Source organism: Lagenorhynchus albirostris, chromosome 16 (genome assembly GCF_949774975.1).
Source record: "Lagenorhynchus albirostris chromosome 16, mLagAlb1.1, whole genome shotgun sequence".
NCBI classification, from domain to species: Eukaryota; Metazoa; Chordata; class Mammalia; order Artiodactyla; family Delphinidae; genus Lagenorhynchus; species Lagenorhynchus albirostris.
The window spans coordinates 66,934,108-66,949,573 of NC_083110.1; the positions used below are offsets into that span (position 1 = coordinate 66,934,108).

Sequence of the window (15,466 nt, forward strand, 5' to 3'; positions counted from 1 at the left end):
AGTTTCTTCCTCTCTTGAGCCACCTGGATCTTCATGGTTATTTTCTTACAAGGCTGTTGAGTTTACAAGATGACAGAACTGTATTTACCTTGGACTTGGGGCTGTCCTCTATTAAGGAGCTTTCAGCAAAGCCTAGGAGTCAAGTTATGGCATTGCGGGCTAAAAGCCAGTGGGGAAACCCTGGGGGAAAAACCCTCATGGGTAAGAAATACTTTGTCATCTGGTCCCTGAGTCTTATGGACTTAAGCAGTGACCTAGCTGAGTGATCCCACAGTGAGGCCTCAACGTGTTCCAAGGCCTTAACTTGCTCTGAATGGGCTCCGGATTCCCAGTGATGCACGCAGCCCCTCAGGGTCAGGGGCCACCATGCTGCCAGTCAGGCGGGGCAGGTGGAATGTTGCACAGCTGCGCCTCTGGTTGCATTTCCCAACACCTCCCTATCCCACAATGACTGGTCGTTGGCATGCTATTTCTGCCACCTTGTCATCTTAATGGCTTGTCTGGGGTCTCGATGGCTGTATATGCGGAGTGCCTGTCCTCAGCCCTTTTTTCTCAGGACAAGCTCGAGTTCACTTCCTCTGGTCTTATCAAACCCCTTGTTTCCAAAACTGTTAGCCACTTGGGGAGTTGAACTCGACTTCTCCCTCCCAACATCCTCCCAGCTGAAAGTAATGAGAAAAACAGTTGACGATGGTGAGATGTCCGTCCTTCCCATTCTCCCCCATCTACCATGACTTAGAGGGATAAGCCTGGAGAATTTTGTCAGGTGCGTTTCGTACTGCTGGTGGTTATTTGGCCATCTCTGATTCGAGCTCAGCTTAAAGAAACATATGGCCCCAGATTCTGCAACGCTACAGATTTGGAACTTTCCCATGTTAAAAGTCTTAACAGATGAAATATGGTTTTCTATACCTCTTTTCACTGACCGTCAAAATAACAAGTGGTGTCTTGTCTTTCAACAGAGACACTCTTTTTACTCGGTTATTCAGTGAAGAATGTGCTGTTGTCTTTGCTGTAGATTTTTATTTTATTTGTAAATTGTGCGTGCTGCATGCTATGGAATACTGAAAAGCTATACACCCTGGCTTGTTAGCTGACACACAGTATGTGTGATTACAAATTGTTTGAATAACAGTGGACTATTGAACTGCCATCCAGATGTGTGTGGAGTTAACTGTGGGAATGTCCACAAAAGAGGATTATCTTTCTGGTTGCTGGGTCCAAGCCCCCCAGAAAGTGGAAACATAAGCGTGGAAGCTACTCAAATAGAACAGTAGCTACAAATGGCTCTTCAGAAGCAAAATTAATCATTTTTTAAAATTACACATTGCAGTTAAGACTGAATTTGTCCTTCTAAAGTAAATCAGGCAAAGAAAATACCAAACAACAACAAAAGAAGTTGCGGCTTTGAATGGCCTTTGCAAATGGTTTAGTCATTTTATGTTTTTAATTGTCTACAAATTCAGAACATTGTAGACTCAAGATAAGACCCTGACCATCCCAAGTCTCTGAGCTAACTTCTTGTGTACTTTATCTATGTTTCCAGCACTTCCTTCCATCTTGTCTGCTGCACCGGATACCACAATCATACAGCAGTTGGCGTTCATAGTCCTGGCCAGGGGAAAACAATACAGAAATCCCTTGTGAACATTTCCTTTAAAATATTTGAACCACAGTGAGATACTACTTCACACCCAGTAGAATGGCTAAAATAAAAAAGACAGACAATAACAAGTGTCGACAAAGATGTGGAGATATCAAAACCCTCACCCGCTGTTTATGAGAAAGTAAAATGGCATAGCCACTTTGTCAAACAGTTGGACAGTTCCTTACAATGTTCAACATGGAGCTGCCATACAAACCAGCATTTCCACTCCTAGGTATATGTATCCAAGAGGAATGACAATATAGGTTCACATAAAAACTTGCACATGTATGTTCAGAGCAGCATTATTCATAATAGTCAAACAGCAGAAACAACCCGATGTCCATCAACTGATGAATGGATAAATAAAATGGCATTTTATTATTTGGCCATAAAAAGGAATGAAATACTAATACAACCTGGATGAACCTTGAAAACATGCTCAGTGAAAGAAACCAGACTCAAAAGACTGTGTAGTGTATGAATCCATTTGTATGAAATGTCCCGAATAGGCAGATCTATAGAGATAGAAAGTAGATTAGTGGTTGCCTAGAGCTGGAGGGGTTGAGGGAAAATGGAGGGTGACTGCTAATGGGAATGGGTTTTTTCTTTGGAGTGATGAAAATTTTCTAAAGTTGATTGTGATGATGGTTGTACAACTTGGTGAATATACTAAAAACCATTGAATTTTAAACCTTAAATGGGTAAATGGCATGGTATATGAATTATACCTCAATTAAGCTGTTTAAAAATGAAGGCAAAATAAAGACAGTTTCAGGTAAAAAATTTTAAAGATATTTCAAGGTGATTTTTTTTTTTAGAGAATCATGCCTCAAATTAGGAAGTCTTCAAAAACCACATATCTGGACTTTTTTGGCAACATGAAAAGAAGGGGAAATGGTTTTAAATTTAGTAGCTTATGTCCTTTTTTCCCCCCCCTGGAATGAAATATCTGTTACTTGTTCAACAATGTCAATGCTTTCTATCTCCGCTTGGAATCTACAGCAGTAAGTTGGCGCCCAGCCATCAAATACCTAGATCTACCCTTGTGCAATACAGCTCCCTTTAGCGATGCGTATAGAAATATATCATTTGGAACCTATTTTAAATTCTGTAGCAAGCAAGTCAAAAAAAAATGTAAATCCTGAAACATCAACCAAGTCAGAGGAAACAAAGAAACGAACAGGAAATCCTCTCTAGATTCTGTTCTCACTCCACTTTCTATAGTTTAATCTAAAGAAAAATGTGGAATTTCCTGCGGAGTGATTAATAGGCCAGTGTGGTGATATACAGGAACTCTGAGCTTGACCTTGCAGGTAAAGGCTAACTGGTATGTTAAGTTGATTACACAATTTCCTCTAAATAAGTTGACAAGTGGTTTGCTCAGTTGCCTTGACTTTTGCCCTTATAAATGCACACTTATAAATGACTTGCTTTTTCAGCTAAAGCAATCCTTATTTTAGATGTGACATGTGTTAAGTAAACAGACTGATAGGGAACCCAGCTTCCTAGCCTTCATAGCCAGGTCAGATTAGCAGAGTTGCTAGGGGACATGAGTTGGGGCAGCCTGAAACTTGGCTTTGAGATATGGCTGTATTTGTAGAGCATGAGAAACCCAAAACTGTTTTTGTCCTTCCAGTATGGTGAAGTAGACTGGTGGATTTGAGAAGATGATTCCACAAGTAGCTCGAAATATTCCAGGAGTAGAGGTGCTAAATGGTTTGCATTGAATGACAATAGGTTTATCTCTAGTGTTTATCTCTAGTTTATCTCTAGTTCAGGTCTCCTTTCAGGATGTCAAGTCTGTAAGAAAATACAGCCTCTGGTGTTTTGTCCAAAAATATCACGGAGAAAAGGTTTCTGGTCAGCATTTCTGTTCTATTATCATTTTCATAGGAAGAAAATATAGTCCTTTTATAGTCAAGAGGATATAGTTTATTGAGATATTTTTATTTAAAGACGTACTACTTCCTTCTATTTAAGGGGAAAGTTAACAAAAAGCCACTATAAGGAACAGGAAATGTTACTTCAGATGATAAATCAAAATGATGCTTAGGAAAATAACTGGTTATTTGTAGATTTATAAGTCAAGCACCTTTATTGAACTTAATATATCCTGATTTGATAAGCAAAAAGAGCTTTGCTAACATTGTTGATTTAGCTGGAATCTATTTGTGTGTGTGTGTGTGTGTGTGTGTGTGTGTGGTGTGTGTGACTCTTCCTGAATGAGTTAAACATTTGGAAAATGAATTGATTTTTATTTGTATATACAAAGATAATGCCATTTATGCTTTCCAGGTCTAGAATATGACAAGCCTTGAGCTCATCTGGAAAACAGAACATTATTAGGATTCAGAGGTTAAATTTACCATCCCACCATCAAATCCATGAATGTCCCTCTGAAACAATGTGCAGACCCATTATAAATCATCTTCCTTCACATTAGCTCTTACATAAGATGAAACTCGCCAGCCTGGAAATGTTTACTACTTACCACAGATGTCTCTCTTAGACATCTTTTTGTTTATTTCATTATTTCATTCAGTCATCCATAAGTATTTGCAACAAAAGGATTGCCATCCATCTTCCGGCTGGCTGTATGCTTGGGCAAAGGACTGGGGCTAATCTGTCCTGCCATGTGGCTTCCCCTTGAAAGCTGTCAATACTCAGTAACCATTAACTATTAACAACAACATCCCCAATGCATGTGTCTGAGCCATGTCACTTCCGCCCCAGCTAGCCAGAGCCCAGTTAGACGTACTCATGAGATTTTTCACTCTCAACTCTCTCTGCTTGTGGAAAGTTCGGATCTCCTGAGGTTTGGCTTTCAACTCAGCATGGTAAACCTAAGACTGACGAATTTCCCACCACAAAGGACCAGTCAGAGAAGTTTCTGCTGCCTCTCAATTTTCTCTCTCAAGAGAGTACCCTTTAAAATTAAAGGATAAATACTTCTGTTATATACATTTTAATCAAATATTTCAGAAATTAAAAATAGGACATAAGTGAACACCCTTCATAATAAATGAACACCCCTCTTCCCAGCACAAGCTTAAGAATTAATATTTTACAAATACAAATGAAGTTCCCGTTCCACCTCAGGAGAAGTTTACAAGACCAAGTGCACAGTACCTTGAAGAAATCCACATGAAATATTGGGAGCTGCCCTGTGAGAGGAAGAGAGATGACATGCTTCTGGAGAAAAAATGCACTTTTCTCTTGTTGGTTTGAGTTTTTTATATTCCAAATACTTAAACCATAAGACATTGCCGATATTCAGTTATTTTCAAACCTCAAAGGTGACAGTTTTCTGTGGTTAGCCTCAGAGCAGAGAGACAGATATCCATTGCACATTACAAGAGGAAACCAAAATCCAGGTCGCATCTTCTCTTGTCTAGATCATTAGCTTAGACTCAGAATTGGCTTCCCTGCCTCGGTTCTCAGCCCCTTCCAATTCAGCCTCCACGCTCTTGCCACAAGCATATGTATATCAGATCGAGAATCAAGACAGGGAAGCTGTCTCGATTATAAAATATATACATAGCGGAATTCTTACTACAAGCCAGCTACCTTGCAGAGGCTGCCACTTTACATAACTCATCTCATTTCATCCTCACAGGAAACTCTGAGACATCCAGGGGCAGATCCAAGTTTTGTGGAATCCAAATTTGGGGATACTTTGATGAGGGGAGGTTAAATTCAAAATTAGTTAATATTTGTTTAGGTTAAGAAAAGAAAGTACAACAAAATTTTAAAGGCAGTTAAATACTACAGACACCTCAAAGTTCAGAAAAATCACATCGTTTTATTAATTAACCACTTGACATACATTTAATACTTTTTTCCCCTATATTTTTGGCTGCATATTCTTTGGTCATTTCTTCATCTAACAAGTATTTCATAATATCATTTTCTATGACGAGAACAGAGGATGCTCAGTCTTTCCTCTAACGTGGTTGAGCAAACTTTTTTTTAAATTATGGAGAGTATATTTAAAGCTTCTTTTTTGCTTCATAGTTCAACATTAGTAATAATCATGTAAGTTTTTAAGATCGTCGTCAAATGGAAACATCTCACTTTTTTCCCAGATATGGAGCTGTGAGATTTGGAATTTTTTCCACACACTTAGCTCTGGCTCCGTGCATTTCTTTCTGTACCTCCCATATGCCTCTGGAGCCGGTTGCTCTAAGGCATGTTCATATGACAGTATGACCTCTGGCCCTGGCCCTTCATGTCCCAACACTAGATGAGTTGGCCGTTTCCAGCCCAGGACAGCTAGCAATAACCTACCCAAACATGGAAATGACTGTATAACATGTAAGCGTATCCCACTGCATCCAAAGTAAATTATCCCTAACTCAGCTTTTCCCCATGGCCACTCCAATGCTACCCAACACAAGGGAGAGTCGGAGTAGAAAGAGACGGTCATCCTAAAGGATTGCAGTTAATATGTCTTATGTTTACAAATTGTAAAAAATATTTGACCAAGTGAACATATTTCTAGGGCCTCTCCCAGGGCCTTGGAAGGAGGCCAAACAAGTGAGAGACTGACCCTGAAGGCTGGACGGGAGCTGAGAAGCTGCATTTGCTTTTGCAAACTTGAGCAAGGTTACTTGGGTAGCAAGTGACAGAGCTAGGACTTGAACCCAGTCTGTAGAGGCCAAGCTCTTATCTATTAAATTATGTTAACTCATCTTTTTTTTTTTAACTTTTTATTTTATACTGGAGTGTAGTTAACAATGTTGTGTTAGTTTCAGGTGTACAGCAAAGTGATTCAGTTATACATATACATGTATCTATTCTTTTTCAAAGTCTTTTCCCATTTAGGTTGTTACATAATATTAAGCAGTTCCCTGTGCTATACAGTAGGTCTTCAGTTGGTTACTCATTTAAAATACGGCAGTGTGTACATGTCAATCCCAAAGTCCCTAACTATCCCTCCCCACCTCCCTTCCCCTCAGTAACCATAAATTCATTCTCTAAGTCTGTGAGTCTGTTTCTGTTTTGTAAATAAATTCATTTGTATCATTTTTTTTAGATTCCGCATATAAGCGATATCATACGATATTTCTCTTTCTCTATCTGATGTCACTCAGTGTGACAATCTCCAGGTCCATCCATGTCGCTGCAAATGGCATTATTTCATTCTTTTTATGGCTGAGTAATATTCCATTATATATATATATGTTCCACACTACTTCATCCATTCCTCTGTCGATGGACATTTAGGTTGCTTCCATGTCTTGGCTATTGTAAACAGTGCTGCAGTGAAAGTTGGGGTGCATGTATCCTTTCAGACCATGTTTTTCTATAGGTATATGCCCAGGAGTGGGATTGCAGGATCATATGGTAGCTCTATTTTTAGTTTCTTAAGGACCCTCCATACTGTTTTCCATAGTGGCTGCACCAATTCACATTCCCACCAACAGTACGGGAGGGTTCCCTTCTCTCCACACCCTCTCCAGCATTTATTGTTTGTGGACTTTTTAATGATGGCCATTCTGACTGGTGAGAGGTAATACCTCATTTCGCCATTAGTCAACATTTGCTACACCAAAAAATGGGCATTCGAATCTCGAAACAGATGTGCTCTATTCCTGTGCGCCCTTGGGCCAACTTCCTTTAAGACTCTGGAACTCAGCCTCTGTTGGAAACAAATTTTATCATGACAGAGATTTTCCAACAGCTCTGTATTAAACAAAAGTCATGCCTCTCCTCCACCCATGTTCTGAAATTCATGTTGCCCCTCATCCAGCTGGGAATATTTCTCAGGCCGCCCCAAGGGTTGATAAATATAGTACAGTCCCTTACGTTTATTCTGGTGTCCCTAAAAGCCATATTTCGGAAGTGGTGGGACAGTCCTCATTAGAAGGGGGACAGCCAGCAGGGGCCCTGCTCTCCACGCCCTGGCGCCTGCAGAAGAAAGGCTTTTTCTGATAAACCCTCCAATGTCTGGGACCCGCGGTTGTTCACATGGGCGGAACGCTCTCTCACAGAGCGAGTGTGTTTGCCAAATCAGGGGCTGAAGTATCTTGCAAGTCCACTTGTTCCAGAAGAAAGACAGGATAAGGAAAGTGGCAGAAGCAGTGATAGGAAAGGAGTTTTTCGCACTAACAAGCGTGAGCTGATAAGCCTGACCTGTAAGGCAAATGTTGAGGGTCCTGAGTACACCTCTCAGGCCAAAATTAGCTGAGCAAATTTGATCTGGCTTTCCATTTTATAGCGGGAAAAAAACGCCTAGGAGGAAAGAAAACTCAGCATGTATTGCTCTCACAAATGACAGATTTGACTGCTTAGCTGCTAGATTTTCCAACTGAATAAGTCAAGGGAATCACTTCCTCGTATGCCTGAATTGTAGGGTGACATGATAAAAATATAGTAATAATATATTTTAGTCCTTGCTATGCTCCAGTCCCTGGGCTGAGTGAGTTTACATTGCTTATTTCATTTGATCCTCGTAAGAAACCGATGAGCCTGTTTCAAATTACAGATGAAGAAAATGAGGCTTAGAGAGATTCAGTAATTTACCCAACGCAGCCACACAGCCAACAGGTGGTGGAGGCTAGATCTGAACCAAAGCAGCCAGACTTGGGAGCCTGCACGCTTATCTACTCTTATACATGGGAGAGGTCCATCTACATCCCATTCCTGTCTCCCTGCTCAGGGATCACCCTACCTCTCTGAACAGATAAAAGGGGGAGTGGGGCTTCCCTGGTGGCGCAGTGGTTGAGGGTCCGCCTGCCGATGCAGGGGACACGGGTTCGTGCCCCGGTCCGGGAGGATCCCACAGGCCACGGGGCGGCTGGGCCCGTGGTCCATGGCCACTGGGCCTGCGCGTCCGGAGTCTGTGCTCCGCAGCGGGAGAGGCCTCAGCGGTGAGAGGCCCACGTACCGCAGAAAAAAAAAAAAAAGTGGGGGAGTACTTTGAGAAACTCTCTGTTATTTGACATATGTATAAAGCAGACAAGGATTTTTATTATGTGCCACAAGTACCCTTATTAGCTTTTTTTTTTTCCTCTTAGGGCGCCTAGAATAAAACATAAGAATATTGGTAAGGGAGCAAAATAAATATTTATTGAGCTCTGAAAGGCTTGATACATGCTTAGTTCTTCTCCACCCCTGCTCGGAGGCCCAAGCCGTGTAAAAGGAAGCTCTCAGAAGGGTTAAGGCGAGTGTGGCTGCTTCCTTCTGGCAAACTCAGGTTCCTGTGAGAAATCTAAAGTCATGTTGCTGCTCCTTGGAGGCTGAACAGGGTTCCCTGTGTGTCACCCATTTGTACCTAAAATCTCTACCAGGAAGTTTTTGAAAAGTTCTCCAGAAGGAAAGCCATATTCACCTGGTCCAGGTGTAGGGTACGGTGGCAATTCAATGCCAGGTCCCGGGGGAAGCACCAGCCTGGGCCTTGTAGTCACATTGGAGAGGCCAGGATGATGAGAGGGAACCTCAGGAGAATATGTGCTCCATCCCCTCATTTCACAGAAGGAGAAACTGAGGCCCCGGGAGAGGAAGTGACCTACGGCTGGTCACGGCGGAGGCAGCACTAGGCTTCCTACTTAAGACACTCCTTCTACCATAGGCTGCTGACATGCTCACCTCAGCGCAGCCTCACCCAAGCAGACAGGGGCATCCTAAATACTTCGTGGCAGTTCTGTCATCCAGCGATGAGATCTGAGGTTACATTTCAGAATTGTGACGAGGAGGCGGACTTCCAAGAGAGGCTACGCCCTTTTTCCTGAGGTGTTTAGATTCTCAGTCTACAGCAACAAAAGAGCTGTTTAAATAAACCCTATTTTATTCCTACAGTTGGTGACTCACCTACAGTAATACTTATCATATTACCTGAGCCAACCACGTTTTCCCCAGACTTAACATTCCTCAGCAGAGATGCAGGGAAATTGCCCAACAAGTTCTTTATTGCTTGTTCCAAAAGCAGGAAGTGCCCTAAGTGACTGTGTACACAGTATCTCACACAAATGACACCTGTTACTCTTTTTCTCTTTGAGGTACCTTGTTTAACCAAATATACTTGAAAAGAGTTGGGGAGAATCAAGTTATTGTTCACTTTGATCCATCTTTGCCAATAGAACATTGTTGAAGACAACGATATTATCTTATGCACTTTAAATATATTCTCAAAACCTTGAAGCAACGGATTGAGCTCGTTTAAATAAGGGAAACATCCTCTGCGTAGCCCAATTAGCAAAACCAGTCTTCACTGTAAATGAAACAATCCAGTGGACTCGTTTTCTGATAGAACAAGTCTGATTTCATTTTTTCCATTTAAACAGATGTGTTAGTACATGTCCCTGGGAGAAGCTTGTCGCTCTGAATTCTAGTTCTGAAGTAGCTGGGAAGCTAGGAAGGAGGTGGACGTATGGAGCAGAGAGCGTCAAGCCTCTCTGTGAATCTGTCACAAGGCAGGTGTAAGGTGCTGCCACCATCAGTACATCTTCAGACACTTTCTTTGCTTTGTCCCCACAAGACTATCAAGAAAGCTGCATTTGAAAATAAATTAGGAGATGAAAAAGGTAAAGTTATTACACTTTCAGTGAACAAAAACTGTCAAAATTTGCACCACTTCACTGTACAATATGTCTGAATTCAGACCATCCTATTACCCACTGAGCACCGTGCATCACCCTTCACAGGAATATGTGTAAAACTGGGAGAAACTCAAAGCTCCAGCTTGGATCTGTGGTCCTTGATGAAAGGAGCAGCTACTTACAGCAGTCATTCCTATTGTCTCGTCTCTTTACTTGGCACTGGGGAGCCAGTACACCCAGGGCAAAGCAACTTAGTGAAGTGGGAGAAGGCAACTGAGGAAACACGGTGGTGAAAGAACGCTGGCGTGATACTTGGATCACGGGCATAGTCTCAGAAGACTGGCTTCAACAAATAAAAATACATACGGAAGTTAGGGATCTAGACATTGATTCGCTTTAATGTAGCTGTACTCCAATTTAATACTTTAAGAGAAATCTTTGCAGGTACTGAGAAAAGGCCACGTACCAGTATGTTCATTGCAACATTGGAAAAGCAGAAATTTAGAAGCGACATAAAGATTCATCAGTGGGGCAGGGTCAATACAACAGAACACTGTGTGGTAGTTAAAATACATAAGCGAATCATACACACATGTGCACACACATATGCATCCTGGAACTATTATTGAGTCAAAAGATAATTTTTGAAGTGCTGCGTATAGAGCATTATGTTAAAAAAAATAGTCCACCTGTTTATAGATGCATAAATATGAAGTAAAAGAATAGAAACATGGGCAGAAGCACAAGCTACGGGGGAAGGGGCATCAACTGTATTTTGTAACATGTTATCTTTTCAAAAGAGCAACTCGGCCTTCCATGCTATTAAATTGATTATTGTATTTCCAGAGGAAACAAAGAGACTGATTTTTAAATATGTATCCTGTGCATCCAATGGGAGAAGGGGCTTTAGAGTTTCGACTTAGGCTTTTGTGGGAGAATAAAGGAAGGGAACTGACCTTTCACCTCGGACACTCCATCAGGGCCAAATACGGGCTTAAGACAATTTCCATCTTGGAAGGGGATGAGTCTGGTTAGACTGCTTACCCCAAAGTCATCCCTGATTTTTGTTTTTAATGAAATTTGACAAATAAAGTATGTGCATGAAGGCTCCTGTAGAATGGCCTTAATTTGTGCTTAGGAATGCATAATTTTATCAGGGTCTCTGTAATTAGATATTGTGCAATAGAATAAAAAGCAAATACTGCTCGTTCCATGGCAACAACGGCCTTTAGTACCTATCTTTGAGATAACGAAGGTTTCCATAGACACACGTATCACATGGGATTTTTTTAAATAGACATCCAACAAGAAAATGAAAGTTTCCCAATTGGTTTTCCCCTGATTTTAAGGGCAAGTGTATGAACATGTGTTTTGTTCTCTTCTTTTTCTACTGTCTCCTAGATGTGAGTTGTTTTTCCCCTTCTTTATCTGTTTGAACTGTAAACGTGGATGCTGCAGGTTTCGTAGTCCTATAGAATAATTTCAGTGCTTAAACTGGTGTTTGGTGTGAAGTGCTCATCCTTTCAGGGGAGAGAAAAGAAGATTGTGGTCACTTTCTTTGTAAGGACTGAAGAAAGGTTTCATGGGATGATAGTCTGTCTTTTATCAGAAAGAGCACTGACGGGCTGTGGCATGGACTAGAGAGCAAGCTTCTAGAAGGCAGGGAGTAACCTCTGTGATGCCAGCATCTAGCATTGCAGACACACAGTAGGAACTCAACAATTAACTCCCTGCTGGTTAACTAATCATACAGACGGAAGACAGCAGTGTTGAATAATTACTAAGGAAAGACCCTGAAAGATGCACCTTCGCTTCTAGACCAGAGGTCAGATATCTGAGTGAGCAGGTGGGTCACATAAATGTGCCAGGTGGGGCTGGCCAAATGTTACACAACAGGAAGTGGAGGGCCGGGGGTGAACCAAGGTGTGCATGGACTATCTTAAAGCATTCAATCCAAGCTTTTTCAAACATCAACTAAGCCAAACAAAACGGTCTAATTTGCATTTCTGCCTAGGCTGTGAGTAATGTAATTCTAGTACTATATTGTTTCCACTGAGAGATGGCCAAGTCCCAAACAGGTTAAGAACCATTCCTACCAAGCGCCAGTATTAAGCAGGTAACTATGCAGTGGGTATTGCTCTTTACTAAGTGGTAAGACTTTGGGCCAGACCAGCTCTGTGCAGGGCCAGTTCTGGAAGCAGTAGGCTCTCTTTTTCTCACTTTGGAATTTGGTTGAAATTCACCTGTAATGTTCACCAAGGGCAGTCTAGAAAGGGAGAATACCCAGCAGTGTATCCTGCACCTTAAGAGGAAGGGTCAGTGGAAGGTGAGAGAAGCAAGCCCATGGGTTTGTGGTCTGCTAAGACGCGTGCGACCTTCAAATCATTGTTTTAAATACCAGTGGGTCAACCACTGCCTTCTATCCAACCTGCTGCCTACCTGGGGTGATCTCCTAGAGTCTGATTCACTGCACCACCCAATAAAGCCTGATTGGTTGTACATAAACATTTCTAGTACAGATGCTCTTGGCCACAAGATTTTTGCTTTAAGAACTATTAGCCCAAGTCCCTCCTGTTGGAACACACGGCCTCAAGTATTTGTAGATGTTCTGCCCAAGATACACCTAGGCTGAATTCTGGAAACTATTTATTTTATCTCTTTCATTTCATTAACTGCATTTAATAGCATGATTGGAATTGTTAGGGCAAAGCCCTTTGCAATTTTATTAGCATTAAGCAATTTTATATGTGGCAGCGAAGTGTGCACCTTGAGAGAATACTGAGCACATTTTAAGAAGTGAAGAGAGATATTGATATATAGTGAGAGAGGCAGAGAAACACATGTTAATTATCCCTATGAATCCTGTAAATGTCTTCATAGAATCATAGAAATCATACCATTCCTTGGATTTAGAGAGCATTCTCTTCCAAATGACTCGAGGCAGTAGAGGTGTTGTCTTATCTTCATATGATCCTGAGAGATAGGGAGGAACAATTGTAAAACAAACTATTCAGACCCTGTTAGGCATCATGGGGTAGCAGTTAAGATATCATTTAAAGTATTGTTAATCTAAAATTTATGGTCTCACTAGAGGCAGTTATAGTCACCTTTGTCAATTGGATCAATAAAAGAACTAAAATTGTCCATCTCTCCATTAAAACAAAGAACTGGAATAAGAGTCTGGGACCCTAGAGATAGTCTAGACCACTAGACCCAACTCCTAGAGATTATGCATTTTAGAATGGTGCAAAAAGAAAAGCCACAGGAAAGGATGAATTTAATACCATGTACCTGCAAAGATAGGGAGTTGATCTCTACACTCATTGGTTAGACAGTCACTTTGAGGTATTTCAGTGCTTGCAGGTGGCAGCTGTGCTTCCTTTGCTCAACAGTGAGTTTTCTTTTTTTTTAATTTATTTTATTTTATTTATTTTTAATTTTTAAATAGATCTTTATTGGAGTATAATTGCTTCACAATACTGTGTTCGTTTCTGTTGCACAACAAAGAGAATCAGCCATGTGCATACACACGGCCCCATATCCCCTCCCTCTTGAGCCTCCCTCCCACCCTCCCTATCCCACCCGTCTAGGTCATCGCAGAGCACCGAGCCGATCTCCCTGTGCTACGCTGCTGCTTCCCACCAGCCAACTGTTTTACATTCGGTAGTGTATATGTGTCGATGCTACTCTCACTTTGCCCCAGCTTCACCCTCCCACCCCGTGTCCTTAAGTCCATTTTCTATATCTGCGTCTTTATTCCTGCCCTGCAACTAGGTTCATCAGTACCATTTTTTTTTTTTTTTTTTTTTTTAGATACCGTATATGTGCATTAGCGTACGGTATATGCTTTTCTCTTTCTGACTTACTTCACTCTGTATGACAGACTCTAGGTCCATCCACCTCACTACTAATAACTCAATTTCATTTCTCTTTATGTCTGTGTAATATTCCATTGTATATATGTGCCACATCTTCTTTATCCATTCATCTGTCAGTGGACATTTAGGTTGGTTCCATGTCCTGGCTATTGTAAATAGTACTGCAATGAACATTGTGGTACATGTCTCTTTTTGAATTATGGTTTTCTCAGGGTATATGCCCAGTAGTGGGATTGCTGGGTCATATGGTAGTTCTACTTTTAGTTTTTTAAGGAACCTCCATACTGTTTTCCATAGTGGCTGTATCAATTTACATTCCCATCAACAGTGCAGGAGGGTTCCCTTTTCACCACACCCTTTCCAGTATTTACTGTTTCTAGATTTTTTGGTGATGGCGATTCTGACCAGCATGAGGTAATGCCTCATTGTAGTTTTGATTTATATTTCTGTAATGATTAATGATGTTGAGCATCCTTTCATGTGTTTGTTGGCAATCAGTAAATCTTCTTTGGAGAAATGTCTATTTAGCTCTTCTGCCCATTTTTTAACTGGATTGTTTGTTTTTTCAATATTGAGCTCCATGAGCTGTTTGTATATTTTGGAGATTAATCCTTTGTCTATTGTTTCATTTGCAAATATTTCCTCCCTTTCTAAGGGTTGTCTTTTTGTCTTGTTTATGGTTTCCTTTCCTGTGCAAAAGCTTTTAAGTCCCATTTGTTTATATTTGTTTTTATTTCCGTTACTCTAGGAGGTGGGTCAAAGAAGATCTTGCTGTGGTTTATGTCAAAGTGTCTTTTTCCTGTTTTCCTCTAAGAGTTTTTATAGTGTCTGGTCTTACATTTAAATCTTTAATCCATTTGGAGACTGTTTTTGTGTACGCTGTTAGGTAGTGTTCTAATTTCATTCTTGTACATGTAGCTGTCCAGTTTTCCCAGCACCACTTATTGAAGAGGCTGTCTTTTCTCCATTGTTTGTTCTTGCCTCCTTTATTGTAAATTAGGTGCCCATGTGTGCATGGGTTTATCTCTGGGTATTCTATCTTCTACCATTGATCTGTATTTCTGTTTTTGTGCCAGTACCATACTGTCTTGATTACTGTAGCTTTGTGGTATAGTTTGAAGTCAGGGAGCCTGATTCTTCCAACTCCATTTTTCTTTCTCAAGATTGCTTTGGCTATTCGGGGTATTTTGTGTTTCCATACAAATTGTGAAATTTTTTGTTGTAATTCTGTGAAGAATGCCATTGGTAGTTTGATAGGGATTGCATTGAATCTGTAGATTGCTTTGGGTAGTATAGTCATTTTCACAATATTGATTCTTCCAATCCAAGAACATGGTATATTTCTCCATCTGTTTATGTCATCTTTGATTTCTTTCATCAGTGTTTTATAGTTTTCTATA

The 15,466-nt window shown here is 40.9% G+C and overlaps 1 protein-coding gene across 11 annotated transcripts in view; it reads left to right on the forward strand.

Annotated features, from left to right (window-relative positions):
- VTI1A (vesicle transport through interaction with t-SNAREs 1A) overlaps window positions 1–15,466 on the forward strand; it is a 368,132-nt gene that overhangs the window by 272,641 nt on the left and 80,025 nt on the right. Inside the window, exons 9-10 of one of the 11 annotated variants that reach the window (XM_060125934.1) lie at window positions 3,944–4,003; window positions 4,748–6,629. The exons of 9 other annotated variants lie outside the window; for them this stretch is intronic. In XM_060125934.1, coding sequence (XP_059981917.1) covers window positions 3,944–3,956 — 13 coding nt within the window. In that variant the 3' untranslated portion in view covers window positions 3,957–4,003; window positions 4,748–6,629. Of the gene's footprint in view, window positions 1–3,943; window positions 4,004–4,747; window positions 6,630–15,466 lie in introns of those variants that run through there. One more of the 11 variants, XM_060125931.1, reaches the window with a different exon arrangement.